Genomic DNA, 27,920 nt, shown 5'->3' with positions numbered 1-27,920 from the left:
GCACTGACCTGCATCTCTCCCTCTCCCTCTCTCTGTCTCTCTCTCTCTCTCTCTGTAAGGTAGGATAATGCAATTCCTAATTTCCTCCTGTGAGAGTGCCACTGTATTTCCCTAATTCTCCTTAGCAGAGGGTGCCTGTCTCAATTTCCCTGCTCCCTCCTGGGGGAGGGAATGCGTGGCTCCCAAGTTCTCTAAATGTTGAGGTGTCCAACCAGGCTTGAAGAGCCTCATTTGCGGCTCTCCTTGCCTTCCTCAAGCTCATGCAGGCTCCATGCTCTGCCCTGGCTGTCTCCCGTGCTAGGGGTCCATGCCTAGGCACCGACCTCTGCCCCTTGGTTTCCCAGGCTTCCTCCAAGCCTGTATTCAAACTTCTTCACCTTCTGCTGAAGGAGGTGATAATAACAGTAATTATAATAACGGCAGTAATCACAGTGACAATGATAGCTAACATTCACATATGTGCCAGCACTGTGTGCCCAATGCGCTGCCCCACCTGGCTGCCCCAGAGCCTGTCTAGTTATTTACACGTCTCCCCCATTTTAGAATGTAAGTTTTCTGAAGAGACAGGGCAGGACAGAAGGAAGAGAGTCCAAGAGAAGAGAGGGGAGAGGGGAGAAGGGAGGAGATGAGTGAGGGAGGGAGAGAAAAGAGGGAGGATGGAAGAGGAGCGAGAAGATAGGGAAGGGAACAGGAGGTGGAGGGGAGAAGAGGGAGAAGGGAGAGGAAAGGGGGGAAGACTGGAGGGAGGGATGGGAGAAGAGGAATGGACAGAAGAGAAGGGGAGAAGTGGAGGAAGGAGAGGAGGGAAAAGGAAGGGAGAGAGGGGCAGAAGAAAGATGGGAAGAAGGGAAGAAGGATGGGAAGGGGCAGAGAGGGAGGGACGGGGCAGAGGAAGAGGGGAGGGGGGAGAGGCGGAGGAGGGCAGGGAGGAGGAGGGAGAAGGGAGGGGGCAGAGCAGGGGAGCGGGGAGAAAGGAAGGGGAGGGGGAGGGGAAGCCGCGGGTTCGGGAGGCGCTCGGCGGCCATGTTGGGCACCCGCCGCGGGGCCGGGCCGCCTGGGCGCGTGTGAGCGGCCGACAAGCGGCCCCGCCAGCCCTCCGCCCCGGCCGGCCGGCCTCCCTCCCCGGGCCGCCCCGCTCTGCCGCTTCCCTCGGGCGGGAGGCCCCGAGCCCGCCCTCGCCGCTGCCGGGCCGGGTCCGGGCGGCCTCCCGGGGCCACGACAGGTGAGTGAGCGCGGCGGGGCCGCTCGAGGGAGCGCCCGCCCGCGCCCCATGCCCCGGGGCCGAGGCTGCGGCCACCCATCCGCTCGTCCGCCCAGGCCCCCGGTCGGCCACGCCGCCGGGCCGGGCCGCGCTGCGCCGAGGAGGGGCGAAGCCCGGGCTAGGCCGCGCATCCCCGGCCTCGCCTTATCCCTCAGGCCGCGCTTCTGGGCCCCGGGGCCGCCCGGGACTAAGTTCCGCCCCCCGCTGAAGAATCCGCTGCCCATTGGTCGGCGGGATGGCGAAGGGCATGCGGGATTGGTGGCCAGGCCTCGGGGACGGGTATGATGGACAGGGAGGCAAACCCAAAGTTTCTGGTGAGCTGAGCTTTGGCGAGCTTTCAGAGATGGAAGGGGTTATCTCGGCCAGTCGGGGAAACTGAGGCAAAAAAGTTAAGGGACTTGCCCAAGGTCGAGCACTCGAACCCAGGCCTTTTGATTGACAATTTAGTGCTCTTTCTACTACTGCCCCCTTCTATACCTTCATTCATTCCTTCAAAAGGCACTTATTAAGCCCCTTCGTTGTGCCGGATTGCTTGACAAAGTTTGGAGAATACAGGATTCCTATACCCATAGATCTCAAAGTCCAGTAGGAAAATAAGACCCATATACAAATAATTACAGGGAACAATGCGGGGGGGGGGGGGACCAGCCAGGTAGCCTGGAGTCAGGAAGGCTTATTTTCCTGAGTTCAAATCCCACCTCAGACACTTAGTAGCTGTGTGACCCTGGGCAAGTCATTTCACCCTATTTGCCTAAATTTCCTCATCCGTAAAATGAGATAGAGAAGGAAATGCAAATGACTAGTATCTTTGCTCAGAAAACCCCAAATGAGGTCACAAAGAGTCAGACTGAACCACAACACGATATTTTTTTAATATACACAATAGAAAATTGAAGATAGGGGCAAAGTGACATGATTTCCCAGACCCTAGGAGGCATCTGTTTTAGAAGGTCTCCCAAGGAGTTTGCACTCAAGGCAAGGAGCTAGAGAAAAGGTAAATCAGTTTTTTAAAAGCCCATTGTGGGCAGCTAGGTGGTGCAGTGGAATAGAGCACAGGCCCTGGAGTCAGGAGGACCAGAGTTTAAATCTGGCCTCCGACACTTACTAGCTGTGTGACCCTGGGCAAGTCACTTATTCCTGATTGCTTTAAAAAAAAAAAGGCCAGTTAGACACATTGTGTGTACAGGTATCACCCTTGAAAGCAGAGAGTGTGGGGCAGCTAGGTGGCGCAGTGGATAAAGCACCAGCCCTGGATTCAGGAGGACCTGAGTTCAAATGTGGCTTCAGACACTTGATACTTACTAGCTGTGTGACCCTTGGCAAGTCACTTAACCCCTCATTGTCCTGCAAAAAAAAAGAAAGAAAGAAAGAAAGCAAAGGGTGCTCCCTTGAGGGAAGGGGTTGGGAAAGGAGACAAGAACAGGGTGAACAGAGAGAGGTCTGGGATTTGGGCCCTAGCACTTAAATTCTATCAGGAGGAGGGCTAGTATTCCCTGGGGAATCTGCCCCTCATCAACCCCCTCCATTTCAAAGAACTGAACTTCCCAGAAGGAAGCATTAGTGATTCTCTGGAGTTTCTTGTAATAAGAGCTTGATGGGACGTTGGACAAATCACTTGTTTTCTGGATGCCACATGTGTCATCAATAAAATTAGAGTGTTGGTTTAGCTCAGCTTTAGGGGCTCTTGTAGCCCCGAGCATATAATTTGGACCACTTTAGGAAAGGGTAGTTAGCTTCGAGATCATCACATCTTGGCCCACTACTTCCACAAAAGAGGAAGCTAAGGGGTAGAGGGGAAGAGACTCACCCAAAGTCACATGGCTAATCAGTGGCCGAGCCTAGAGAGATACTGTTTTCCTACCACAGATGTAGTGCTTTTTCCTTATACATGGCCATTCCTGCTGCTGCTTCTCTTTTATTCTCTACCCCTCTTCCCCCATTACAGAGAAGCAGCATGGGGTGGAGACAGACCTCTGAGCCTGAAAGACCTGGCCTTGAGCCTCACCTCCAGTGGGGCCCCAGCAAGCCCCTTTCCTGTTTAGCCCCCGTACACTTCTGCGCCACCGAGCAGCCTCCAGTCTGCACTGATTGGGGGAGTTTCCTTCTAGGAAAAACTATACCAGTGAAATCCCAGGAGTGTACCAAAAAAAAATTGTTCCACTGTACTGTTCTTAGCCTTTTGTCAGTCCATCCCTAAGCTTCCTGAGTCTCCACTATGGGCCCAGCCCACAGTGCTGGCATAGGAGGGGATTCTCCTTCATCTTCCATAGGGAAGGGAAGAAAGTAAGCATTTATTGAGTGCTTACTATGTACTGGGCATTGCGCTGCTAAGTGCTTTAAAAAATACTGCCTCGGGCAGCTAGGTGGTACAATGGATAGAGCACTGACCCTGGAGTCAGGAGGACCTGAGTTCAAATGTGACCTCAAGACACTTAACACTTAATAGCTGTGTGACCCTGGGCAAGTCACTTAACCTCAATTGCCTCAGCAAAAAAAAAAAAAAAATACTGCCTCATTTGATCTTAGTAGATTAAGCTTTGATTAAGCCCTTACAACACGGCCACCGTGCTGAGGTGATGGGTATACAGGTAAACAAGACAGTCTCTGCCATCAAAGAAACACCTGTGTCTCACTGTGAGGTTTACAGAACTCTTTCCAGGCCTGTCATTTGGTCCTCATCACAACCCTCTGAGGTCAATGCTGTTATGATCTCCATTTTGCAGATGAGGGAACTGAGGCTTAGCGAGCAATAAACATAGGAGGCGAGATCTGATCGAGGTTTCTTCAGACACTTTGCAGTCATCAGGCTATAACAGAGGACATTTGGAGCTCACAGTCCAGCAGGAGAAGGAGGAGGTGCTCTGACAGGGTGTCACAGAGAAGTCTGGGCTGGAGCTTTGGGGCAAGGCCGATTTAGGGAGGTGGAGAGGAAGAAGGACGCATTCCCTCATGCGCCTCGGAGCAAAGGTGGCAAGAGGGGCCCAGTGCCTGAGGGACAGGCCCAGCTGCAGCGGGGGTTACCTGGCCAAGAGCAGGGGGATGAAAGAGGGAAAGGGGGGCTCAGCAAACAGCCCGGGTTTGGAGGCAGAAGTCCTTGGCTCAGGTCCTGGATCTTCGCTTAGAATCTTGGGTAAATGCTTGCCCTTCCTGAATCTCAATGTGAGCAGATGAGCCTGTTCTTGTAGCTGTACATCATACAATGTCTGCAATGACTGTGGATAGCCTTAAATCGTAGGGACATTGAGACCTGAGGGAGCTGGCCATTTCCTTCATCTTATAGGTGAAGAAACTGAGACCCAGAAAGGGAAATTCACTTGCCCAAGCTTACACAAGTAGTAAGTAGTAGACCCGGGCCTGGGCCAAACCTTCTAGTCCCAAATCCAGTGCTGTTTCTGTTCCATTATGTAGAGCAGGGCAGGAGCACTACTGGAGCTTGGCTTTAAGGGCTGGGGAGAGGGAGAGTTTGTTAGGAGGCTCTTGTAAAGGTCCAGGTGCCAAGCTGCATAAACATTGTTCAGGACTCCCCTTGCGAAGCGCTCATCCAGGCCCTGGTTGAGCCTGAGTAAATCCCTTGACAATTTCAGGAATGTCTTGGGTTCATTGAGTGCCCCATAGTCATAGCTCTGGTGTTTGTGCCCCCAGCCCCTAGCAGAGCTTGGGAGTGGAGAGAGACGGGGAGAAGTGCTGGGCTGAATCACTGCAGGGCAATGAGGGGCTGTTAAGAAAGGACAGGCTCAGGGGCAGCTAGATGGCGCAGTGGATAGAGCACCGGCCCTGGAGTCAGGAGGACCTGAGTTCAAATCCGGCCTCAGACACTTAACACTTAACTAGCTGTGTGACCCTGGGCAAGTCACTTAACCCCAATTGCCTCACTAAAAAAAAAAAAAAAGAAAGAAAAAAAAAAAGAAAGGACAGGCTCAGGGGCAGCTAGGTGGCACAGTGGATAGAGCACCGGCCCTGGAGTCAGGAGGACCTGAGTTCAAATCCGGCCTCAGACACTTGACACTTACTAGCTGTGTGACCCTGGGCAAGTCACTTAACCCCAATTGCCTCACTAAAAAAAAAAAAGAAAGGACAGGCTCAGACACAGGGGCCAGCCATCACAGAAGACATCAAACTCTCCATCCTCAGCCCGACGGTGGCAGGAGAGCTCAGCCACTTCCCTGTAATGCGTCCAGCTTGGGAACAGATCTTTATTAAGCACTTCCTATATTCACAATCCTGTGTTAGGTCCTTAGGGAAACAGAAAAGTGAGACCTAAACATTACATCAAAAAGTAACATTACCAGGCAGTCTGTGCTCAAGTTTCAGGGAGGAGAACTGACCTGTCAGCTCAGGAGAAGCTTAAAAAAGACACTGTGCAAAGAGCATTGGGTTTAGAATCCCAGGTCTGCTGCTTACTGCCTGTGTGACCTTGGACAAATCACTTCCCTTCCCCAGCTTCAGTTACCTTCGTTGTCAAATTGGGGGGGCGGGGGTAGGGTGCTGATGGTGACCAGAGGGATCAGGGTACAGTAAGGGAGACTGCATAGACACCCGAAAATGAATCAATGCAGTGACCATTCTTTTTTTTTTTTTTGTGGGGCAATGGGGGTTAAGTGACTTGCCCAGGGTCACACAGCTAGTAAGTGTCAAGTGTCTGAGGCCAGATTTGAACTCAGGAATCCCTGAATCCAGGGCCGGTGCTTTATCCACTGCGCCACCTAGCTGCCCTGCAGTGACCATTCTTGACCCCAGAGAACTGAGGGTGAAGCATACCTCCCTCCACTCCTCCCAGCAGGGCTTCCTCTGCTGGTTGTATCGTAGAGTCCAAGAAACACTACTCTAGAAAGAGCCAGAGTTTTTATCCCAGCACTAATGCTTACTACAGCTTTGTGACTATTGGGAATCATCACCCTTCTGGCCTCAGTTTCCTCATCTATAAAATGGGGGTAGTAATACTTACCTATGTCTCAAGACTACTGTGAGGAAAATGTTTTGTAAATGTAATTATGTACTTTAAAAATAATATTAACGAATTCAGTGTCATAGATAACCTTCCCTTCTTAGTCTTTATATGTTAAATTGTTCATGTTTGCCGATTAAGTTCATAATAAAAAAGAAATTTTTAAAAATGTTTTTTAAACTTTTGCAAGCTATTCTCCTTCTGCACTCATTCCCCATCTAAGTGAAAGGATTCAACCTGCCTTGTTGTCTGATGTCAGGAGCTGAACTCAGTGCAGCCATGGCCCAGGAGACCAACCAGACGCAGGTGCCCCTGCTGTGCACCACAGGCTGTGGCTTCTATGGAAACCCTCGAACCAACGGCATGTGCTCTGTCTGCTATAAGGATTTCCTCCAGCGGCAGCAGAATAGTGGGCGAATAAGTCCCCCAGGTAAGGAGTCATATGGAGGGAAGGTGGGCACATCACTTTCCTTCTACATTCCCAACAATGGGTGATAAGGGGGGAGCTTGGTGGCACAGTAGGTAGAGCACCTGCCTTGGAGTCAGGAGGATCTGAGTTCAATATGACCTCAGACACCTGACACTTAGTTAGCTGTATGTCCCTGGGCAAGTCACTTAATCCCATTGCCTCTTTAAAAAAAAAAGAAAGAAAGAAAGAAGAACCATAGGTGATAAATAGGCTGCCAACATTGGATGAATTGGAAAGGTCAGGGAGATGTCCCTAAACATCTGAAAAAGATCGGGGGTCCTAGTGGACTACCCTCTCAGTAGGAACCAGTGTGACAGGACAGCCAAACCATTCCCTGGCACAAAAACCCATGTGCTTAACAATAGTACTTTTCCTGATAATAATGACTGTGCATCATGGGATAGTACCACAGACTGTAAGGAAGACTTGCAGCTGGTCCATCGGGCAAAGGAGAGACTCTAGATTAAGAGTAATTAGGTTTCAGGCGGTCTCCAGCAGGGACTTGTAAAAGGTGCCTGAGGTGAACCAGTTAGGGAGCAGGTGGAATGCTGAAGGCCCTGAGGGTCCCAAGTGTTGAGTGGGTAGTCTGGAGGATTCCTGGGGGTCACAGACATCAAGAAGGGACAGGTAATGTAAAAAAAAAAAAAATGTAAAAAAAAAAAAAAAAAAAAAAAAGAAGGGACAGGTGGCTCCTGTCTGATCTCTGCCATTAGGAGAGGAAGGAGGACCTACTTCAGTGTCTTAGGCTTCAGTAAGAGTAGCCAGAGGGAGGGGGGTGACGGTGATGCTGCCCTCTGCCCTCTACATTTGGGGTGTGGCATTCAGCTCTGGTTGAACTTTTGTATTATGGAAGGACATTACTTATGGGACAGTAAGGGACCAGAGAGCTAGGAAAAGACCAGAGCAAGGAAATGGGCCTGTTCAGCTGGGGAAGAGAAGGATTGGGGTGGGACTTAAGGAGGAGGAGGATGTTATAGCTTACTTCAAGTATTAGAAGGGCTTTTATGGAGTCTGATGATAAAAGCCAGCATTTCTCTCTCTCTCTCTCTCTCTCTCTCTCTCTCACACACACACACACACACACACACACACACACACACACACACAGAGTAGCAGGGTGTACAGCCATTCTTTGGGGCCCACAACAGCTGGGGATGGAGCAGACATTTTTATCCCCATTTTACAGATGAAGAAACTGAGGCCTAAGAGTTACCCAGTTTGTAAGCACCAGAGGAGTTTGAGGCCAGCTCTCCCCTAACCACTGTCAGGTGCTAAGATTTATTCCATTTAGCCCCAGAGGACATCCCCAGGAGTCAGGGAATGCTGCAGAGGAAGCTTTTGGCTCAATGTAAGGAAAACGTCTGCAATCACAAGAGCTTGGGTGGGGGGCCTCCCCATCTGTGCAGGTCTCCAAGTAGAAGCCAAATGATGGATGGTGTATAGAGGGCGTTGTCTGCAGGCCGTGTGCCTCTGGGATATCTCCAATCTCTGGGAAACCTTTCTTTCCCCACACAAGGAGTCTTAACACCATAACTCATTTCTTCATCACTTTAGGGTTTATAAAGTACAGTCCTGTGGGTACAACAGAGGCTCTGGGGTGTGAGTACTGCTGTGCCCATTTTACATATGAGAACACTGAGACGGAGATGAAGTGAACTGCCTAGATGAGGAGACAAATGGGTATTGTGTGTAGTGTCCTTCCTATGGAAGAGAAGGCACGTCTTGCCTAGGGCCTGGTCTTGACAGGGGTCTCATCCCTTTGCCACACCTGCTACGGAGTACTTTCATTGCCACAACAACTCCCTAGACGGGCTGTGGCCTAGTTAGAAAGACCCTGGCTTTGGGACCCAAAGGCCCAGAAGGCTCAGCTTCCACCCAACCAGGAGGCCCTGGGAAAGGCCTCTCGAGCCCTGATCTATGAGATGCAGATGATTGTTGGACTCTGGGGATCCTGCATTGGAAGGCTAGAGATGTTAGCAGCTGCCTCTGACTCTGGTAATTACTCCCTGGACTCTCACAGGCCATTAGGAGAGTCAAGGAGCTCTGCTTGTGGAATATGGACAGAGTGATGATTGAAGTGTGGGCTGGAGACTCAGTTCTGCCCTGAGTTGGTTTAGAGAGTACACTATTGGAGGGGACCAGCTACAACACAGGCTGATTGTGAGCTGTGCTTTTCAGTGACTGCTGGGGCTGGCGGAGCCTGGCACGTACTCCCCTTCTGGCTCTGGGGTCTGCTGTCCTCCTCTATGGCAGTTTGGGCTTTTGAGGGACAGAGAAGAGAAAGCTGATAGACATTCTATCAGAAGGACCCAGTCCTTTTGACAGCAGGGAACATCCATTTGACAGCAGAGAGCCTGGGAGGGACGGCTAGGAGAGAGATTGGAATGGGTAGGAATGGGGATGCCACGGTGACCGTACTGGGCATTCTCAACTTCCGACGATTCTTGTGATGGAAAAAAAGGTTTGTAGATACTACAGGGCTGTGGAAACGCCATCTGTGCCTGCTCGTCTTCATAGCTTTACAGAGGAGTGGTAGAAAGCGACGCTGGTTATTAGGACCAGGGGAGAGGCCTGGGAACCAGGTCTGGGTTCTAATCCCAGCTCAGACACTTAATGTTTCTGAATCCCCAGCCTGTCCCAGAGAAACCTTGGGCTTGCCATTTGATCTCTGTGAGACTCAGTTTCCTTAACTGTAAAATGGGAATAATAGTAATTCCTTATATCTTCACAAGGTTGTTGTGAAGTAAGTGCTTTATAAACCCAAAAGATCACTGGTCTTCTGTAGGAGCAGGGACAGTGGTCTGAGCAGTGGTGGGGCATGAAGAGGGTTTCCGTTCTGGGCAGTGCAGGCCCCAAACTGCCTCATTCCCCAGCGGTAGAGGGACCTTGAGACACAGCTTCTTATAGAGACAGTGGTGCAGGTGGTGGTGAGGCCCCGCAGCTGGCCCACAGAAGCCTTCTCAACTGAGGGTGCTACAAAGGAATAGAGTTTCCCATTGTTTCTGGGGAGAAGTGTGTACCAGGCCCCATCAGATGACCAGCAGCAGCCTTGACGGGGTGGAAAGAGTGTCTTGGGATGGGGAAACTTGGGCGGACTTCTCTATGAAACAAGGAGCCTAGATTAGGTGATGGCTAGAGAACCTTCATCTCCAAATCCAATGAACTTGTGCTTCTCTCCTAGCCATAGCCTGCGGGAGCATGGTCTCCAAGGGCCCTTGGTGGTGTTCATAGGTCCATAGAGAGGTCAGCAGTGCCCCAGGGCGGGGAGGGAGGCCTTCAGGACTCTGGCACCACCCACCTTTGTGTCCTCCAGCAGATCCAGTCCCTCTCCATCCCTCATCTTCTCCCCCTGTAAAATGAGGGCATTGGATGAGATCATGTCAAAGTCCCCATAATCTAATCCAGCCTCTTTTTGGCAACAGAGAGCCCACTGCCAGGGTACATCTGGTGCCTTTTCAGAGATCTGCCTGTATTTTTATTCCCAGATCTTCTCCATCCTGGAAGATATTTAAGCCTTGTTTTGTTTCACTACTCTCCAGCTCTTCTTGGCTTCATCCTTGCAGGCCTTGGGGAGTCCATTGATCTTTTTTTTTCCTGTCCTCCCCATCATGAAGTGAGACTGCCCGCCCCCCCTCTCCCCCTGCCAAGAGTATCTCCAAGTCAGCAGTCACTTAGCAAGTGGTGGATATTGAAGAGAGCTTGGAACTTGGGGATAATGAGGGACATGACTGGATTGCCACTGACTTCTCCTCTGCATGTTGGTGGGAGTGGGGAAAAGGTTCAGACGAGGCCTGATGGCATCTTAAAGTCCCGGTCCTCTCTGTCTCCTACTGAAAGCAGTCAACCAATAGGAATTTATTAAGGCCTGCTATGTGCCAGGCACCTGGGATACAGATGGAAACTACAGAGGCCCTGCCCTCAAAGTGCTTGTGTTCTGTTGAGGAAACAGCACGTCCACATTCAAATATGTAAAATAAACACAGGAGAATTTGGTGGGAGGGAGGCATGAAGAAGTGCGGGGCCTCCATGTTGTTACAGATGAAGAAACTGATGCCCAGGCGTAGGTGAAGGGTGCAGGTGCTTTTACTTCCAGTTCAGTGACATACCGTGCTAGCGTGCCATTCACACCGTCCCTAATGGCAAGGCAGTTAAAGGCAGGGCTAGCAGTCCTCTGGCTGGATTTGTTTTTTAGCTAGAGAAGAGATTAAAGTGAGCTTAATGGGTGTTCCTTGCCTGCCCAAAGTGGGCTTCAGGGACACTGTATGTCACAAGGCTCCATTGCCCATGAGATCCCAGCCCCCTTGTCACCCCTGCCACCGTCGGGCCCTTTCCGTGGGAGCTGAGGATCCAGTCCCTTTATTTTTTGGCAGAAGAAACAGGTCTAGAGGGGAAAGGACTTGCCCAAAGTCTGTTGAATTAAGTTGTTCCTGACTCCTGTCCTGACCACTGGAGCTCACACTGTTTTTGACTAGCATAAGCCCTTATTGTCTGCCCTACAAGTCCACACTTGAGTGTTCTCTAATTGTTGCATGTGTTTTACTATGGTTTTCCAATTTGACTAGAAGCTCTGAGAGGGCAGGTATCAAGTCTAATATTCTTGCAGCTCCTATAGTTTCCAGCACAGTGTTAGGCACCTAGAATAATCAAGTGGGGCCAGCCATCTCCCTTCCACCTTCAAGTTTCCCAGGGCTGACAGGTAATGGGACCTGGGCCAAATCTGGAAACCGACCTGACCCTCCAGGGCCTAATTGTGTTTTATTCCCAGTAGCCAGCAGCCCCAGTCCTGCTGCTGTGGAGACCTTCCCTGCAGCATGTGCAGAGGAGGCAGAACCTACACCTGATGATGTCTCAGCCAGGTGAGCACAGTCTTCCCCTTGGCCCTGTGTCCCCAACCCCTGCCCTTCCCAGTGACAAGGCACCATTAGTCTCCATCATCTTCCATGACTCTGCAATATCAACTTGCTGATCGTCTCTTATCTGCTCTCTGATGTGTACTCTCCTGATGGGTCCCCAGATCAAGCTCTCAGACTCCTGTGACCCACCAGATGACAGCGATGAGCATATCAAAGGATGACAGCCAGAGCCAGACAGGCAGCTGCATCCAGGCAGACGAGGCCATCGCCACGACTCCCTCATCAGGTAACGGGCAGACCCAGAAGGGAGCTGCATGGCGTCATCCACTGTAACCAGCCCCTTTTACCGCTGGGCAAAGTTAGGCCCGAAAGGAGACGTGGCACGTCCGCAGTAACGCTGCAGTAAGATGGTACTAGAAACTGGAGCACCTGATGACTGTTGCAGTATAATTTCTGCTGAACCTCATTTTACAGAGGGGAGAAGGGGGAGTCTGTGACCCAGAGGATAAATGACTTTGTATTCATGGCCAGCGGTGGGGCCCGCAGCCTCCCATGCACCCTCCTCCTGGGACCTGGCACGTAGTAGGAGCTTGTGGGATGAATGACCACGGCTTGGTGGGTGTCTTCAGATATTCAAAGGGCCGTTGTTGTGCAAAAGAAGGAGTAGATTTGTGCTGTTTGGCCCCAGAGGGGAGAACCAGGAGTAAAAGGTCAGAGGTGCAAAAAAGATCAATTAAGGCTTGATATCAGCATAAACCATCCGACAGTGCAGTGGACTGCCTCAAGCGGGAGTGGGCTTCCCTCTGTTGGATCTCTACAGGCAGAGGCTGATTGTCAGGTGCAGGCGATTGGGGGGATTCCTTTTGGACCTGGGTTGAACCAGATGCAGGATAGGGTCCCTTCCTCTTCATACATTCTGTGATGATTCTCTGGGACTTGGTGAGGATGAATAGAGGCCCTTGCAAAACTTCCAGAACAAAATCAAGTACTGTGCAGTCTTTAGACTCTGTTTTCAAGCATGGAGAGAGAAGAAAGTTTGCCTGTCTCCCTTAAAAGATAATGAATTAGGGGCAGCTAGGTGGCACAGTGGATAAAGCACCAGCACTGAATTCAGGAGGACTTGAGTTCAAATCCAGCCTCAGACACTTGACACTTACCGGCTGTGTGACCCTGGGCAAGTCACTTAACCCTCATTGCCCTGCCAAAAAAATAATAATAATGAATTAGCCACCATTGGAGCTCGTTGAATACAGGGTAATAGAATGGAAGGCCCATGATTGGGCCTGTTTGTTTTGATCTCTGTCTCCCCAGCTGCCCAGAGTAGCTGCTTCAGGATTTCAGGTGTCATGCTGCTGAGCATTCATATCAGGGTTGTTGTTAAGGAGACTTCTTTCTTCCCCTTTGCAGGGCCAGTGAGACTGGACAGATGCAAAAACTGAATGAACCAGTTAGCAAATGATCTAGTCCAGGTCCTGATTACCCAACTTTAAGGTAGTTGGGTAGCAACTCATTTCCTTCTAGTGAAACCCAAGGAAAGAGCACTGGACTGAGAGTTCTGAGGTGTGGCAGAGGCTCCCCAGGGCCTCAGACATCTTTTCTGTGGCCCCGCCAGGACCCCACCCACTCCTCCCCAGTTTGAAACCTCAGGCTTTAGCTGGATTCGAGATCCCAGGTGGGCACGTGGTCTCCAGAAGGTGCCCTATGTGACTGATAGATATTGAAATGCTGCTTTGTGGCTTAGAGAAATCGGGACTCCCTTTTTAGGATTTGAAGGACCCATGATTCCCATCTCAGTTGGAGGTCTCCTTTCCCTGAGGCATAACACCTGTCAGACTTAGTGGGAAGAATGCCAGATTTCTTAGTTAGGGGACAGAGGTTCAAATTCTGATTCTGTCCCTTATTTCCCATAAGCCAGTGGGCAGGTCACGAACCCTCTCCGGGTCTTAGTTTCCAGTACATAAAATGAGAAGGTCTTCATTTGTTTCTGTACATTCCTTCTCCCCACAACTGACCCCTTGGTGGCTAAACCTCTGGAGAGGAGCCACTCCGAATTTGGTTCGTCTGCTCTTCAAGCCAGGAAATTGTCATTTTCTGACCTTCCCTGTTTGCATCCTTGTATTCTTCCAGCAGAGTCTGTAATCTCCTTCTGAGCAGGGGCTATTGTTTGTTTGCCATAGTAAGCATTTAACAGATGCTTCTTGGGTTTCCTTGATTGGAGCGCAGCATCTCTAGGCCTGTACTCAAAGTGTGCACGGTTTGGTGGGGCCTGTCTGTACTTGTCTGCCACTCAGACACTGCCATTGAGCCCAAAGCTGTTCCCACAACGTGCTGAAGGGTTGAAGACATCTTTGGGGGAGAAACCGTCTTGGTCTCATCACTTTATAGACATGTCTCACTTTTGGCCCTCACGTGGTATTTTCCAATTTGATTCCCTGACCATATTTACCAGACTTTATTCTAAGTAGAGGGTTCTTAACCTGGGGTCCATGGGCCCCTTTGAAGATTTCTGAAGGTCCATGAACTTGGATAGAAAAAATTTCCTTCTTTATTTTCACTAAACTCTAATTGAAATATGGGACTTCTTTCAAGTATGAATATAGGCAACAAACCCCAGTAGTATCAGAATTCACCAGATTACCCAGGGGGCCATGACCTATAAGAGGTTCAGAACCCCCCCCCCCCATTCTCCAGTAATTCAATTCTTTCCAAAATCTGATTTGCCCCTAAAGCATGCAGATTCCCCCCAGTGATAAAGGTTAGTTCCTAGGAGGAATCTAGACATGGCTTGTCCTGGCTAGCAGCCACATCCTCGAAATGAGCCCATGCCCACCTGGAGGTACAGCTTAGTGAGACAGAGCCACCCAGGGTCTGGCGTGCTTCTTAGGAATCAGTCTTCTTGCTTGGTGTCACTCTGCATATGTCTTTTCTCTTCCAGGTTCTCTTGTCGAGACATCTCAGAGTTCCTCTGAGGAAGAGAAGTCGTCTGAGAAACCCAAACCGAAAAAGAACCGCTGCTTTGCTTGTCGGAAAAAAGTGGGTCTGACAGGTAGGAGCAGGAGTGCCTGGGCAGAACCCCTGCACCCCGGTGTGTAGACCTCTCTCCTTGGTGCTAGGAGAAGCCCACAGAGAGATGGAAGGGTCGAGGTCTCAGCTTTAGGATTGGGAGGCACCTTAGAGATGATCTGCAACAATATCTCCTCACTCCCCGACCCCCATATACTTTATGAATGAGGGGAGTGGAGTTCCAGAACGGAGAAGGCACTTGTCTAAGGCCACATAGCTAGGGCGGAGCAGGGGCAAGATTCCAGTCCATTTAATACTCCATGTTTCACCATGCATTAAAAAATATCTTGGGGGGGGGGTTGAAGGCAGAAGCAAGCAGAGGGAGGAACAGCCCCTCCTGTGGCTCAGTTATTGAGGATAGTCATTCTACTTCAGAAGGGATAGCTTCTGGTGGCATTTGAGGAGACTGAGCTTAGAGAGATGCAGCTGTCTGGTGAAGTGTTGGCACTGATGATTCTGAAGTAGGTGACCTGAGCACCTCAGGCCCCTTTGGTATAGAATGGTGACTTAGCATAGATTCTTGAACCCTTTGAAGGAATTTTAGAGGTCTTTACAGGAGACCAAAAACTCACCTGAGCTTGAAGGACTGATTGATTCATCCCTGTATTTGTGAGTCTCTGTGGAAGCTAGGAAAAGATGTCTATACGTGTGTGTGTGTGTGTGTGTGTGTGTGTGTGTACATACATGCCCCATACCCCCACATCCCTGCAGAGCCCTAGGACCTAATGGAATCTATATATGCAGGAGCCCATCCGGGCACCTCAAGAACATCAGTAGCCATCATCCTCCATCTTCTACTTAAGAAATTGGCTTTTTGAACCTCAGTTTAAGACTTTATTGTTATCCTTATTTCATTAGACTGTCATCTGTCATGTTATCCATCCGTTCCTAGCTTTATGTCATCTACAAATCTAATAAGCCTTTTATTGAGAATGTTGATTAAAATGCTAACAGCACAGAGTGAAGTGCAAATCCCTGGGGCACTTTACAAGAGGATTCCAGAGATGAATCCAAACTGTTAATGACTACCAGTTCTCCCCCCCACCCCTACCCCAGGGCATTGAAGGTTAAGTGACTTGCCCAGGGTCACACAGCTAGTAAGTGTCAAGGGTCTGAGGCCGGATTTGAACTCAGGTCCTCCTGAATCCAGGGCTGGTGCTTTATCCACTGCGCCATGGCTACCAGTTCTAACCCTCCCAGCTATACTTTCGTCTAGCCCACATCGCTAAACTTAGTGAAATCTAGGGCAATGATATCTGCCAAATCGGCTGACTGTAGTCTAGCAGCCCTTGCAGAAAAGAATGAATTTGCCCGGGCAAGATCTGTTACTGATAAAACTTGACTTGCTCCCTTTTTTGCACATTCATATTAGCTGTGCTCTCTTCAGCAGCACATATACGAAAATCAAATTCAAGTTTACTGATCTAGAGTTTGCAGACTCCTCTATTCCCTTTTCTGGAAATTTGGATCTAGAATTTGCCCATTCCCTATTCTCCAAGGTCATTAGCAGGCACTTAGGAGTCATATCTTGGAGTTCTTTTGGTCTCACTTCTCTGTCAGCTAGATTTAATTTGTCCTTCCCAAGCTAAAGACCATTCTCCTGGGGTCGTTCTGCCTTCCCTCTGGTTCCTTTCCATTTCCCCTTCTACCCTGAGCACTGGCCTTCCCCCTTCCGTATTCCACCTCTTTCCCAAGGTAACTAAAAACCCCTTTTTGTTTTCCTTAGATTTCCCCTCCAGCCAAATCCTTTCTCCTTGAGTTTTTATCTCCTTTGACCCTGCTTAGGACATCGCTTCTGTATGTCTCTCCCCTCCTTCCTTCCATCTCGTCATCGAGTCTCAGTTGGCCTGTGCCCCCTCCCAGTCTTTTCAGACAACCCCTCCCTTTCCACCTCACTGGAGCTATGGCTCTTGTTGCCTAGTCAAGCTTCCAGGGCCTCCTGCCTCTCCTCTCTCCAAGCCCACTGTCAAGGGTACATTCCCCTCCAAGATTCCCATCATTTCCACCCCAGTTTCTTCTTGAAGGTGACAATCAGATCTAGGATAGCATTTCTCCTCATTGCTTTCTCTCGCTTTTAAAAGATGAAATGATTATTAAGGCAGTTCAGGAATGGATCAGCTGCTCTGCTTTGGACAGAGAGGGAGCCCCGGGAGCAGGCTTCACAGAGGACCAGCAGGATGTAATAAGAAAGAGGTCTGATCAAGGAGGGTGGCCTCAGCTTGGGGAGAGCCTCGAATGCCAGGCAGAGGAGTTGGAGGGGTACTTGGAAAGCAGAAGGGAGCACTTAATACTTTGCTGAGCAGAGGAGTGACGTGACCAGAGCTGTCTGAGAAGGCAGATTGAGGCAGCACGGGAGGCCTGGAGAGTGTTCTCTTCTGACAGAGGGGAAGCCCAGGAGGCTGAGGGCCTTCCCAGGCTGCTGCCGGTGGCACTAGAGAAGAGGGGACCCATTGGAGAGAAGAGATAGGATTGAGACTGGCTGCCCCAGAGGGGGAGGTAGAGGGAAGAGGCAAAGGTGACACCCAGGCTTCATATGTGGACTCTGGTCACTCGGTCAGCAGGCCGTCATCAGGTGCCTACTGTGTGCCAGCCGCTGGGAAAACACTGGGCACACCGGGAAAGGCAGAAGACAGGCCCTGTTCTCCAGGGGCTCACAGTCAGATGAGAGAGACCAGGTGCAAACAACCACGTTGTACAGATGAGCCAGACTGGAGAGCCTGGAGATCATCAGTATTGGGAAGGCATTGGCATCAATGGGACTGGGAAAGACTTCTTGTAGGAGGAGGGATTTCAGTCCAGGGAAACCAGGGAGGGAGGCAGAGAAGAAGAGGACCACAGGCTGGGGAGCATGGACACCTCTAAGGACTAAAGGCAGGAGCCCAGGCCAGGGGGCTAGGGGACAAGCCAAGGGCTGGCTGCTGAGCCTGGCTCCTTCCTGTTTCTGCTGGCTGGGAACCCTGGATCATGTGGCAGCCATTCTCTGGGCTCCCGTTGTCTCCCACGCTCCGCCTCCAGCCAGCAGCTCCCCGCCCCCAGGAAGAACTCCTAGGAGACCGAGGCGCAGTTCTATTTTGGGAGCCCCTGCACTCCGTGAGGGACTCCTATCAAGTGCTTCCTAAAATCACCCATAAGCACCTTCTCGGTAACCTACTTCTGGCCTGGGGTTTTCTCTCATTTTCAGCAGGTAGAAATGGAACTGATATTCTGGGAGTCAACTCCACCTCTGCTGTAGGTTGAGCCTGCTGTGATGCTAGATGAGCCCTGCTCAGGGCAGCCCCCTCCTCACCCCCTCCCCAACTAAGAAAAAAAGCAAAGTACCCACAGGGCCCAAGGCCCACCTTCCACTGAATGACATCCCATGTGGCTCTGGGCTAGTCACAGCTTCTCTGAATCTTGTCTTCGTCTGCAAGCCTCCAATGAAATCTGTGTTCTTTTCCTCCTGGAGTGCTTTGTAACCTTAAAGCACTATAGAATTATTATTATTTTTTTGGGGGGGTGAGGCAATTGGGGTTAAGTAACTTGCCCAGAGTCACACAGCTAGTAAGTATCAAATGTCTGAGGCTGGATTTGAACTCAGGTCCTCCTGAATCCAGGGCTGGTGCTCTATCCACTGCGCCACTTAGCTGCCCCTGGAAGTATTATTCTTAAGAGGAAAAAGCCACAGGGAGATAGCTTGATGTTGGAGTCCAGTTGTGCTAAATAATTGTGTGGCCTTGGGCAATTCACTTACTATTTCTGTGCTTCAGTGTACTCATCTGTACAGCAGGCACTGTAATACTTGGGCTGTCCACCTCTAAGAGTTGCTGTGAAGACAGTATCTTGTAAATTTCAGACGCCTACAAATTATAGTGCATGTGGGAGGGCAGAGGAGCTGGGGGAAGCTCCCCAGAACAGGAAGCAAGACCACGACCATCCATTGTTTGCTTGGAAGCCTCTTCCTCCCGGTCCCCTCCACACGAGATCTTGAGCAGATCAGTTAAAAGGCAGTCAGCCGTGCCATTGGCCCCGGTTGTCTGTAGCACGGCATGTTGGGTTGAAAGCCCCCGGCTGCAGTTCTGGTGCTGACACTGTCTATGCAACCTTGGGCAAGTTCATCCCCCGCCACACTCCGTCTTCATGTCTCCCCCAGGACTCCAGCTCATCATCTCCAGAGTAAATCCGATGCTCCCCCTCCACTGGCTATCCCACAAGGTTGTGGGGAAGAATAGGTCCTTTCTAGCTCAGAATCCTTTGCTGCCCGGTGACAAACCTGAAAGAAAGAGTCTATAGGAACAGAAGTTGTCTCTGTGTCCACGGTGCTGGACTCAAATGGTGGCCCTGTCTGTGGGCCTGGGAGGAGGGTTGAAGTGACAAGCTCATGGGCATCTGCCTTCCTGATGTTCCCTGCTCTTCCCGTGGTTAGGGAAAGGGGTCAGCTTCGGGTCCCATTGGAGTGCATGGGAGGGGCCTGCCCAGGGCTGGGAGCAAGATCATAGAACTCCAACCAAACCCCTGGCCAGCCAGGCTAGGGGTCTGTTTGTCTCCCCTGGGGCCCAGAGGAGGCACCAAGGCTTCCTTAGTTACTTTGTCACTTTGTCGTTAGGACTGATTATCCAGTAAAGCCTGTTCTTGAAGTTTGGGGGACTTTTGAGCAGATGACATTGGGCTTGGTCAGGAGCCTTTCTCCGCAGCTCTCCTATCTTGGGCCCTGTGTTGATGGGCTGTGTCAGGTGCCCTCAGTTGCCACAGGCTCAGTCTACAGAAAGGTCCCTGTGGGGTCTGTGGTGCTGGGGCCTGGAGCCTGGCTTCCCTAGCAACCACAGTCCCAGCTCACATTTGGAGCCAGTGTCCTTCGGGCCGCAAAAGGGGCTTGGAGAGAGCGTCTTGCTCTGCCATTAGCTGCCCCACCTGTTAGTGATAATGACCAACATCTTTATAGCACTTTGAGACTTGACAAAAACCCCAGGAGGTCAGTGCTGCTGTTACCCCTATTTTCACCATTGGACAAAATGAGGCAGATGGGTTAAGTGACTTGCCCAGCATCCCACTGTCTACAGTGTCTGAGGCTGGATTTCAACTAGGGTCTCCCTGACCCCAGGTACAACACTCTTATCACCTGGGCCTTGGAGGGTCTGGGCTCGAGTCCCAGCCCTGAGTTTTACCACTTGTGTGATCTTGGTCACACGGCCTCCTCTCTCTGTGTCTCAGTCTCCTCTTATGAGGGTGTTGGGTTTCACGGTGTCTGGAGGCCTTTGCCACTGCATCCTACGATCATATCTTTGATCTGAGTTCAGATTTAATCTGCCTTGGATCAAATTGGAAGCTTCTCCTCTTCTTCCCTGTCCAGGCTTTGACTGCCGCTGTGGAAATCTGTTTTGTGCCATGCACCGATACTCAGAAAAGCACAGTTGTCCCTTTGACTACAAGGCTGAGGCCGCTGAGAAGATCCGCAAGGAGAACCCCCTCATTGTGGCTGAGAAGATTCGGAAGTTGTGAAGTGAGAAATGTGCCCCCAGCCTCAGCCCCCCCAGATCCTCTGGGTATATGAGCATTCAGGACTCAGACCTGGGCAGCAGGGGTTGAGGGAGGAGTGCCCCTGTCCAGAATCTTGCCATAGAGCATCTTCTGAACTAATTAGTTTGGCTAACCTGGGAAATGGACTCTGTCGGTGGGTGTGTCTGAATCCTAGCTGCTGTCTCCCTTCCCCCAGGCCCTCCTTTTGGAAGTCCAGCATGATTCAGTGACTAGAGGTGAGCGTGGGGAGCCCCAGTCCTTGTCTGCCCCCCCACTGAGGTCCCTTTCCTCTCTGTACAGGCATGGCATCCCTGAGGGGCACGGTCACCCGCGCCACTTAAGAGGTCCTTGACTCCTCACCCTGAAGCCAGGCCTCTCCCTCCAGGTGGGGAATCTGGCTGAATCTGCCCTGAAGCCATCTCTGGGGTTTGGGTATTCCCCAAGATAAAGAACTCTGCAGCTCGAAAGCCCTTAGACTTGTTTGTGTCCTCTCCCTCCCTGGCTCCAGGGAAGATAGTGGGACCAGCTCCCCTCATGTCTCAGCAGGAAGCCTGCCCTCGGTTCTGTATCTCCTCCCTTCCCTTGCCATCTCCCAGGATTTCCCAGCACCCCCAGCACAGCGGGGCCTTCCTTTCCAGTGGTCAAGAGGGTCCCCTCTCAACTCGGATCTTCCTGCCAACCACAGGAGCTGTTTGGGACCCAGTCATAAGAGATGCATTGAAGAGGGTCCCCTCCCTTCCCCCCCAACCCCATCCCCCACATCCTTCTTCCCTCCTCATGCAATCACTTTGCTACCTATGTTCTGCCTTACTGTGCATTCCCAGTTCTCGGGTTTGCATATCCACTTCAGACCAGCACCCTGTCTTCCCTCACAGGGAAAAATCTCAGAGGAACCTTAGCTTTGTGTAAAGGTATTGCCGATAGTTAGCAAGCCTGGGTGAAGGGCAGAAGCAAATTGGTTCTCTGATTCAGTACCTTCCTCCACCTTGCTCTTGTAGGCACCCACTCCTTCAAGCCTGTGCCCCTGCCTGTGTCAGGCAGGCTCAAAATGGGAAGCGAAATGTGCTGAGCATTGGCCCCCTGATCCACTGGGCACACAGCCACCTGTCCTCAGGGCACATGGCATCTTGAGTAGATCTTCGGGGCTGGGAGGGAGTGTGCTTCTCCTTGGTGTTCCCTCTTTTCTTCCTGGGAAATCTTGGTGGGGATGCAGTCCTGCCTGACAAGCAAACCGGCTTGGTTTAGAGGCGAGGAATGGTGCTCTGTAGTGGTGTGAAGGAGAAGGGGCCCTGCGGCCAATTAGGAGGAAGCCCTGCTGGGCAAAAGAAGTGACTCCCTGACTCTTTTGGAGCCCAAGACACCCAGCACCTTAAAAGAGCCACCTGGACCTCTCCAAGAGGCAAAAGGAAAATGTGTCTGGCTGCCCAATTGGATTTGGAATCTAGTCTCTGCCCCTTCCCCCCTCCCAACCCCCAGCCCAGGGAGTTGAGCCAGATCCGCACTGGGGTCTTGGCTCAAGATGGCCCTGCAGGCCCTTCCTAGTGGCCAGTGGGCTGCCATCTTCTCAGGTCTCCTGCAGCTGCCACAGCTGTTCTGGATTCTTAGTGAGTGCTGCTGCCTTCCTTGCCACACTTCTTCTGCCTTCTGGATCCCATCAGCACGTTCTCCCAGGTGTACCTTTTACAGACAGATTTTAGGTGGCTGGGCAGGAGCAGCAGTCACAGCCCATTCACCCCTCAGGACCAGACATGTCTGCTGCCCTTCAACCTCTTGACCATGCACACCCTTTGTAGCCCCAAGGGCTGATTGGTGGGCTGGTGGCCTCCAGCCTACTGCCCCCTTCTCCCTCCTGCTGAACCAGTTTGATCTTATTTTTCGTCTCCCCATCCCCCAACCTCATGCCCCGCCTCTGTAAATATTAATATATGCCGTTTGTCTCCATGGTGTGCTGTGTCTCACATCCAGCTTGGGCCCAGAGGGCAGAATCAGGTGCATTGTTGGGAGGCAGATTTAGTCTCCAGCTATGGAAGAGCTTCCATAAAAATTAGAGCTGTCCAAAAGTAGAAGAAGTGCCTGGGGAGGTTGTGAGTTCCCCATCGCTAGCAGTCATCAAGCAGTGTTTGGATGATCCCCTGTCAGGGACGGTTTAGAGAGGAAGCAGCTCAGGTGGAGATTGGACCTGATGCCCTTGGAAGGCCATGGCCAACTCTGCAGGTCAGGCGTGTAGCCTCTGCCCTTGGTCTTCATACTGGTCTCCCTCTTTCTGAGCCTGGTGGAGTGGCAGTGGATGTAGGAAGGGACCTGGAATTGGGGAGGCCTTTAGGATCAACCCCTCCCATCCACGAGGGCTAATAGCCACCCAGTCCCAGGAAGGTCCTGTGAACAGGGCCAGTTCTGTACCTTAAGATTGGCTAGCCCCACCTGACTTCTTTGGAGCCCTCCCTATGTCTCATGACCCCTGGTAGATGAGGCAGTTGAATTTGTTCCCTTTCAGCTCTAAATCACATGATCTATGATTTGCCTTAAAGAGGATTAGACTGGGGTTGTCCAGGAGGAAATAGGCTTCAGTGCCCCACATAAGAGCATATTCCTTTTTCTCATTCCCCCACACTCCCCTACTCCCTGGCCAAAACAGCCCATTTGGAACTAACATTCTAGTTCTGAATGCCAGTCCTGCAAGGGACAGGAAACCCCAATGGAGGGGAGGGGAGCGGAGCTCCAGAATTTCATGTCCCCGTCTATAAAATGAGACTTGGACAGAAATAGTCTCCAAAGGGCTTCTCACTCTGATGTTCCGTGTGCTGTTTCCTCTCAGCTCTGGGAGCCAGCTACGTTCACTAGCATTTGGGGAGCCAAGAGGGACCTTAGAGATCATCTGATCCAAATCCATTTTAAGATGAGGAAATAGGCCTGAAAGGTAAAAAAAAAAAAAAAACAAAAAAAAAAAACTAAGGGCTTCCAGCTCTGACATGGTGTTGTAACATTCCCTCGGCCTCAGAGTCTCTTTGGGAATTTTTGATGGGCCACAAGACCCAGGTCCTAGATGTGCAGGAGCTGGGACAGGAAGGAGGGTTACTGGACATTCTCGACAATAGGTAGCCTCGCTCTCCTTACTCTGCTCTCATCCTTAAGCTCTACTGCTCTGGACCCTTTCCCCGGGCTGCCAGGTCCATCCAAGCTACCTTCATCCCACATGCCAAGAGACAGTTACCTTTTATTTCCTCTTTTAATAAAAAGTTTCTCAAGCTTGCATATACAACCAATGGTGTTAGTTCTGCTTGGTGAAGTACTGAGTTTTTCCAGCCAGTGGTATTGGGTTTGAATGTGAATACAGTTTGGATTTGATGGAAAAGAAAATGAGGGGAGCAGAGAGGCAGGAGGGAGAATTGTGGGGCTTCCTTCACAAAGCCCCTAGTAGCTAGTGGTGGAGAGCAAAGATGGTCTTCCTCTGGCAAGACTCCAACACACACAAAAATAGAGCTAAGGGTACCAGGGGCAGGTGTATTCAGTGCCCCACCCCCAAAGAAAAAGTGGTTTGATGCTTCCATCAAAGGTAAGGGTGTTACAGAAAATAAATTCTCTAAGTTGAATTTAAAAAACGTGAAGCACTACTGTGTGGGGGGAAGTGGCCAACGAGCCCTGGTGCCTGCCCTGAGAGAGTGCCCAGCCTCCCAGGGGCCAGGAAGCACAGGTGAGACACAATATTACAAGATATGTTTATGTAGTGATCTCAGAACTGCTATGTGAAATCCCGGTGCTGGGGGGGGGGGTGGCAGCATCAAGCAAGGGACCAAATCATTGTCTACTGTGTGCAAAGTACTGAGGCTACAAGGACAAAACCCACTGTTCCTTCATGAAGCTTATGTTCTACTCTGGAAAGCAATGCAGGTAAGTGGATACAAAGCATTGAGAGCAGAGAAAGCTAACACCCAAGGGGATCAGAGAAAGCAGACAGCCCCTGTGTTCATCCTTGACAAATAGAATTCTAAATGAGGGAAGGGAAGTAGGGGGTGTGTTCCAGGTAGAAAGTACGGCCTTTGCAAAGGCCTGGAGGTGGGGGTTCAGAGAGTAACTTGGGGAAAGCTGCCTGGAGAAAGTGGTATTTGAATTGAGTTTTGAAGGGTGGTTATTCCAAGGAGGAGGAGCAGCCCAAGCAAAGATTTAGAAATAGGAAGGTATAGTAGGGGCAGTGTCTCTGCCTTGTTTGGAGGGTGGAGGGGAAATAACAGGTGATAAGGTGAGAGGTGCTGGAGTCCTATTTTTCTGCATATAATGTCAGATTTTTTTCCCCATGTGTGTGTTTTGCTATTAGGGATAGGTAGGTACTAGACTTGTGATTTCATTGATACAGAAAATCCCTGGATGAGGAAGTTCCCTCTACTAATGCAAAGCTGCCTTGGCCTTGCCTAAAGGCTGTGATTTGCCCAGGATTATATAGCCAGTATATGTCAGAGATAAGAGTTGAATCCAGGTCTTCCACTGTTTTGCTTCTAGTCCCTGGTTTTGTTGAACTGGTTGTTTGGTTATGTTTTTTTTTTCTTTTTATAAGAGATAAGAGGTTTGGGGGAAAATCCATTGGGAAATGTAGATAATGTTAAAAGATACTAATACAAACATTTTTTTTTTAATGGGGTTATCACTAGATGGGGGAGGGCCTTGAATGTTACACACATACATACACCTTGAACTTGGAATGTAATAGGGAGTCACTGAAAATGTTTGAGCAGAGGAATTGACAGGCCTGATACCACTATACCACGCTTACATAAGAAGTCTTATCTCCAGGCTTAAACATCCCTAATTCCTTCAACTAATCCTTGTATACTATGATTTCCAGTCCTCTCCCCAACATGGTTGGTCTTCAGTTTGTCTATGTCCATCCTAAAACATGGTACCCATGCACAAACAGCCAATGCAACCAAGATAAGAGGGCAAGCAGAAAGCTAGGAAACCATTTTTATAGCAAGTGTCTCTGATAAAGTCCTTATTTCTCAAATATATAGGGAACTGGCTCAAATTTGTAATTATAGGAATCATTCCCTAATTGATAGATGGGCAAAGGATATGAACAGGTAATTTTCAGCTCAAGAAATCAAAGTTATAGTCATAAGGGAGGAAAATGCTCCAAATGCAAATTAAAATAACTCCAAGGTACCACTCCACACCTATCAGATTGGCTGATATGAGAGAAAATGAAAATAAATATTAGAGGGGATTTGGTAAAATTGGGACACTAATGCACAGTTGGTGGAGTTGTGAACTGATCCAACTGTTCTAGAGAGCAATTTAGAACTATGCTCAAAGAGGTATAAAATTGTGTATACCCTTTGATCTAGTAATATCACTACTAGGTGGTAGAGCTAAAAAGGGACAGAGGAGGACGTATTTTTACAAAAATACTTAATATAGCAGCTCTTTGTAGTGGCAAAGAATTGGACATTAAGGCTGAAAAAGTTGTGGTATATGATTGTAATGGAATATTACTATGCTATAAGAAATAACAAGCAGGCTGATTTCAGAAAAAAAAAAAAACAACCTGATAAGACATGAAGTGATGCAAAGTGAAGTGAGCCAAACCAAGAGAATGTTGTACACAATACACAGGAACAGCAATACTGTACCATGATCAGCTGTGAAAGACAGCTATTCTCAGTGATACAGTGATCCAAGATAATTCCAAAGGACTCAATGAAGCATATTATCTGCCTCCCTATAAAGAACTGATGAAGTATGAATACAGATCGAAGCCGACTATTTTTCACTTTATGTATTTTTTTCCTTTTGGGTCTGTGTCTTCTTTCACAACATGACTAATATGCCAATATGTTTTGCATGATTGAACATGTATAACCTATATCAAATTGCTTACATCTCAGGGAGAGAGGAGAGAGGGAGAGAAATTTTGGAACTCAAATTTTTTTTGAAAATGAATGTTAAAAATTGTCTTTATGTGTAACTGGGGAAAAAATAAAATATTTTTAATTGGCACCCAGAACTGAGCAGATGTGGTCAGACCAAGGCAGAGCACAGCAGGATTCTTACCACCTGTTTACTGAACACTTTCTTTTAATGAGGGCTTTACATCACATTAGCTTTTGGATCTGCTTAGCCTCAAGTTTGACAAGTATTGAACTTACAGTCCACTACAACCTCTACAGCCTTTTTTCCCCATACAAAATATTGTCCAGACCTCTTTCCCCCACCTTGAATTTGTGGAGTTGATTTTGAAAACCCAAATGTTGGGCTTTACACTTATTTCCATATAATTCCTTCATATTAAGTTTGACCCATTGCTCTAGTCTGTCAAGATTAAAATTGAACATTTGGATTCTTACACTACCATTCTATATGTTAGCTATCTCTTGTAGCATCTTGTCTGCAGATCTAACATACATAGCTTCAAATCACTGATTATTTTTTAGAAAGTTGAATAAGCCATCTAACTGTATAATCCTCTAAATTACATTTTTCCCCAAAAGAGACTCAAATGCTTCACTGAAATCTAGGTATGATATATGTGTGCGTATAATGTATATACGTGTATGTGTTTAGAATTCCTCTGATCTACCAGTCTACTTAGTAAGCCTGTTTAAAAAGGAAATTAGGCCAGTCCAGAATGACCTGTTCTTAAGCCAGTGCTGGCTCTTTGTGATCACCACTTCCTTTTCTAGATGTTCACTATCCAACCAGCGAGAAATCACATTAAAGTCTACTAGTCTGTACCTTACTTACACTCTCCACTTTCTGTCATTTTTTGGAAACCAGGGCAGTATGGCCTGGAGTCAGGAAGACATCTTCCCAAGTTCAAATCTAGTCTCAGGCACTAGTTGACCCTGAGCAAGTTACTCAACCCTGTTTGCCTCAGTTTCCTCATCTGTAAAATGAGCTGGAAAATGGCAAATTACTCCAGTAACTTTACCAAGAAAACCCCAAATGGGGTCAAGAAGAGTTGAACATAAGGGGGCAGCTAGGTGGTGCAAAAAAGACAAAAGCAACAAGAAGAGTTGAACATAACTGAAAAGTGACTGAACAACACACCTGTCATACATTTCAAAAGGCTAGGCAGTAGATAGAACACCAGCCCTGGAGTCAGGAGGACCTGACTTTAAATCCAGTTTCAGCCACTTAGTAGCTGTGTGACCCTGGGCAAGACATTTAACCCATATTGCCTCCAAAAAATTTTTTTCGGAATTACATTTGCCAGTTATTTGAGCACCTTGGAGTGTAATTTATTTGGGTTTGGTTATTTGAATGCATTGGGGGCTACTATTGTGCTTTCTTACTAGCTCCTTAGTTACCTTAGAATTTCAATTCTTTATTAATTTTTTGGGGGGGGGTGTGGTTTTTTTTTTGCAGGGCAATGGGGGTTAAGTGACTTGCCCAGGATCACACAGCTAGTAAGTGTCAAGTGTCTGAGGCCGGATTTGAACTCAGGTACTCCTGAATCCAGGGCTGGTGCTTTATCCACTGTGCTATCTAGCCACCCCCTCTTTATTAATTTTTAAATGTTCTTCCCAGTCCAAAGATCCATTCTCCTGGACAAGGAAAATAGAAGCCACATAAGAGTCAAACAGTTCTTTCTCTGTGTCCATTATTCTCTTCTTCTCTATGTCTTCCTAACCCTCTTTGATTTTCTCCCAACGTACCTAAAACCCAGCAATTATGATCTGTTTCAAGTAGGTCTGATTGTATCACATTTCCATAATCATCTTTCTTCTGGATATGTCTTTTTAAAAATCTAATTTGTTCATGAGTTCCCTGTGCATCCACATTCGTCTCTTTCAGTAACTCCCTTTTTTTCTTCTTCATTGGAATTGTTTCTTTAGCATTTTCAGA

At 49.3% G+C, this 27,920-nt stretch overlaps 1 protein-coding gene across 3 annotated transcripts; it reads left to right on the top strand.

Annotated features, from left to right (window-relative positions):
• Positions 1 to 994: 994 nt before the first annotated feature.
• LOC122742738 (AN1-type zinc finger protein 5-like) lies at positions 995 to 23,343 on the top strand. 3 transcript variants are annotated; one of them, XM_043987191.1, is made up of 7 exons: positions 995 to 1,222; positions 6,466 to 6,636; positions 11,441 to 11,531; positions 11,690 to 11,814; positions 14,464 to 14,574; positions 19,918 to 20,067; positions 20,385 to 23,343. In XM_043987191.1, the coding sequence occupies exons 2-6, from the start codon at positions 6,486 to 6,488 to the stop codon at positions 20,064 to 20,066; spliced, it is 627 nt and encodes a 208-aa protein (XP_043843126.1). In that variant the 5' UTR covers positions 995 to 1,222; positions 6,466 to 6,485; the 3' UTR covers position 20,067; positions 20,385 to 23,343. The 3 variants fall into 3 exon arrangements, with proteins under 3 accessions (XP_043843126.1, XP_043843132.1, XP_043843140.1); XM_043987197.1 differs by having other exon boundaries at positions 20,281 to 23,343; XM_043987205.1 differs by having other exon boundaries at positions 11,444 to 11,531; positions 19,918 to 23,343.
• The last annotated feature ends 4,577 nt before the right edge of the window (positions 23,344 to 27,920 follow it).

Source organism: Dromiciops gliroides, chromosome 1, assembly GCF_019393635.1.
Source record: "Dromiciops gliroides isolate mDroGli1 chromosome 1, mDroGli1.pri, whole genome shotgun sequence".
NCBI lineage: Eukaryota > Metazoa > Chordata > Mammalia > Microbiotheria > Microbiotheriidae > Dromiciops > Dromiciops gliroides.
The sequence above is the reverse complement of the archived record's forward strand: the minus strand, read 5'-3'. Positions and strand labels throughout refer to the sequence as shown.

Excerpts from the sequence above, each read along its gene's own strand:
- LOC122742738 (XM_043987191.1), top strand. The coding sequence starts at position 6,486 with ATGGCCCAGGAGACCAACCAGACGCAGGTGCCCCTGCTGTGCACCACA. Across the intron at positions 6,637-11,440 it reads TGGGCGAATAAGTCCCCCAG|TAGCCAGCAGCCCCAGTCCT; the intron begins GTAAGGAGTCAT and ends TTTTATTCCCAG. Across the intron at positions 11,815-14,463 it reads CGCCACGACTCCCTCATCAG|GTTCTCTTGTCGAGACATCT; the intron begins GTAACGGGCAGA and ends TTTCTCTTCCAG.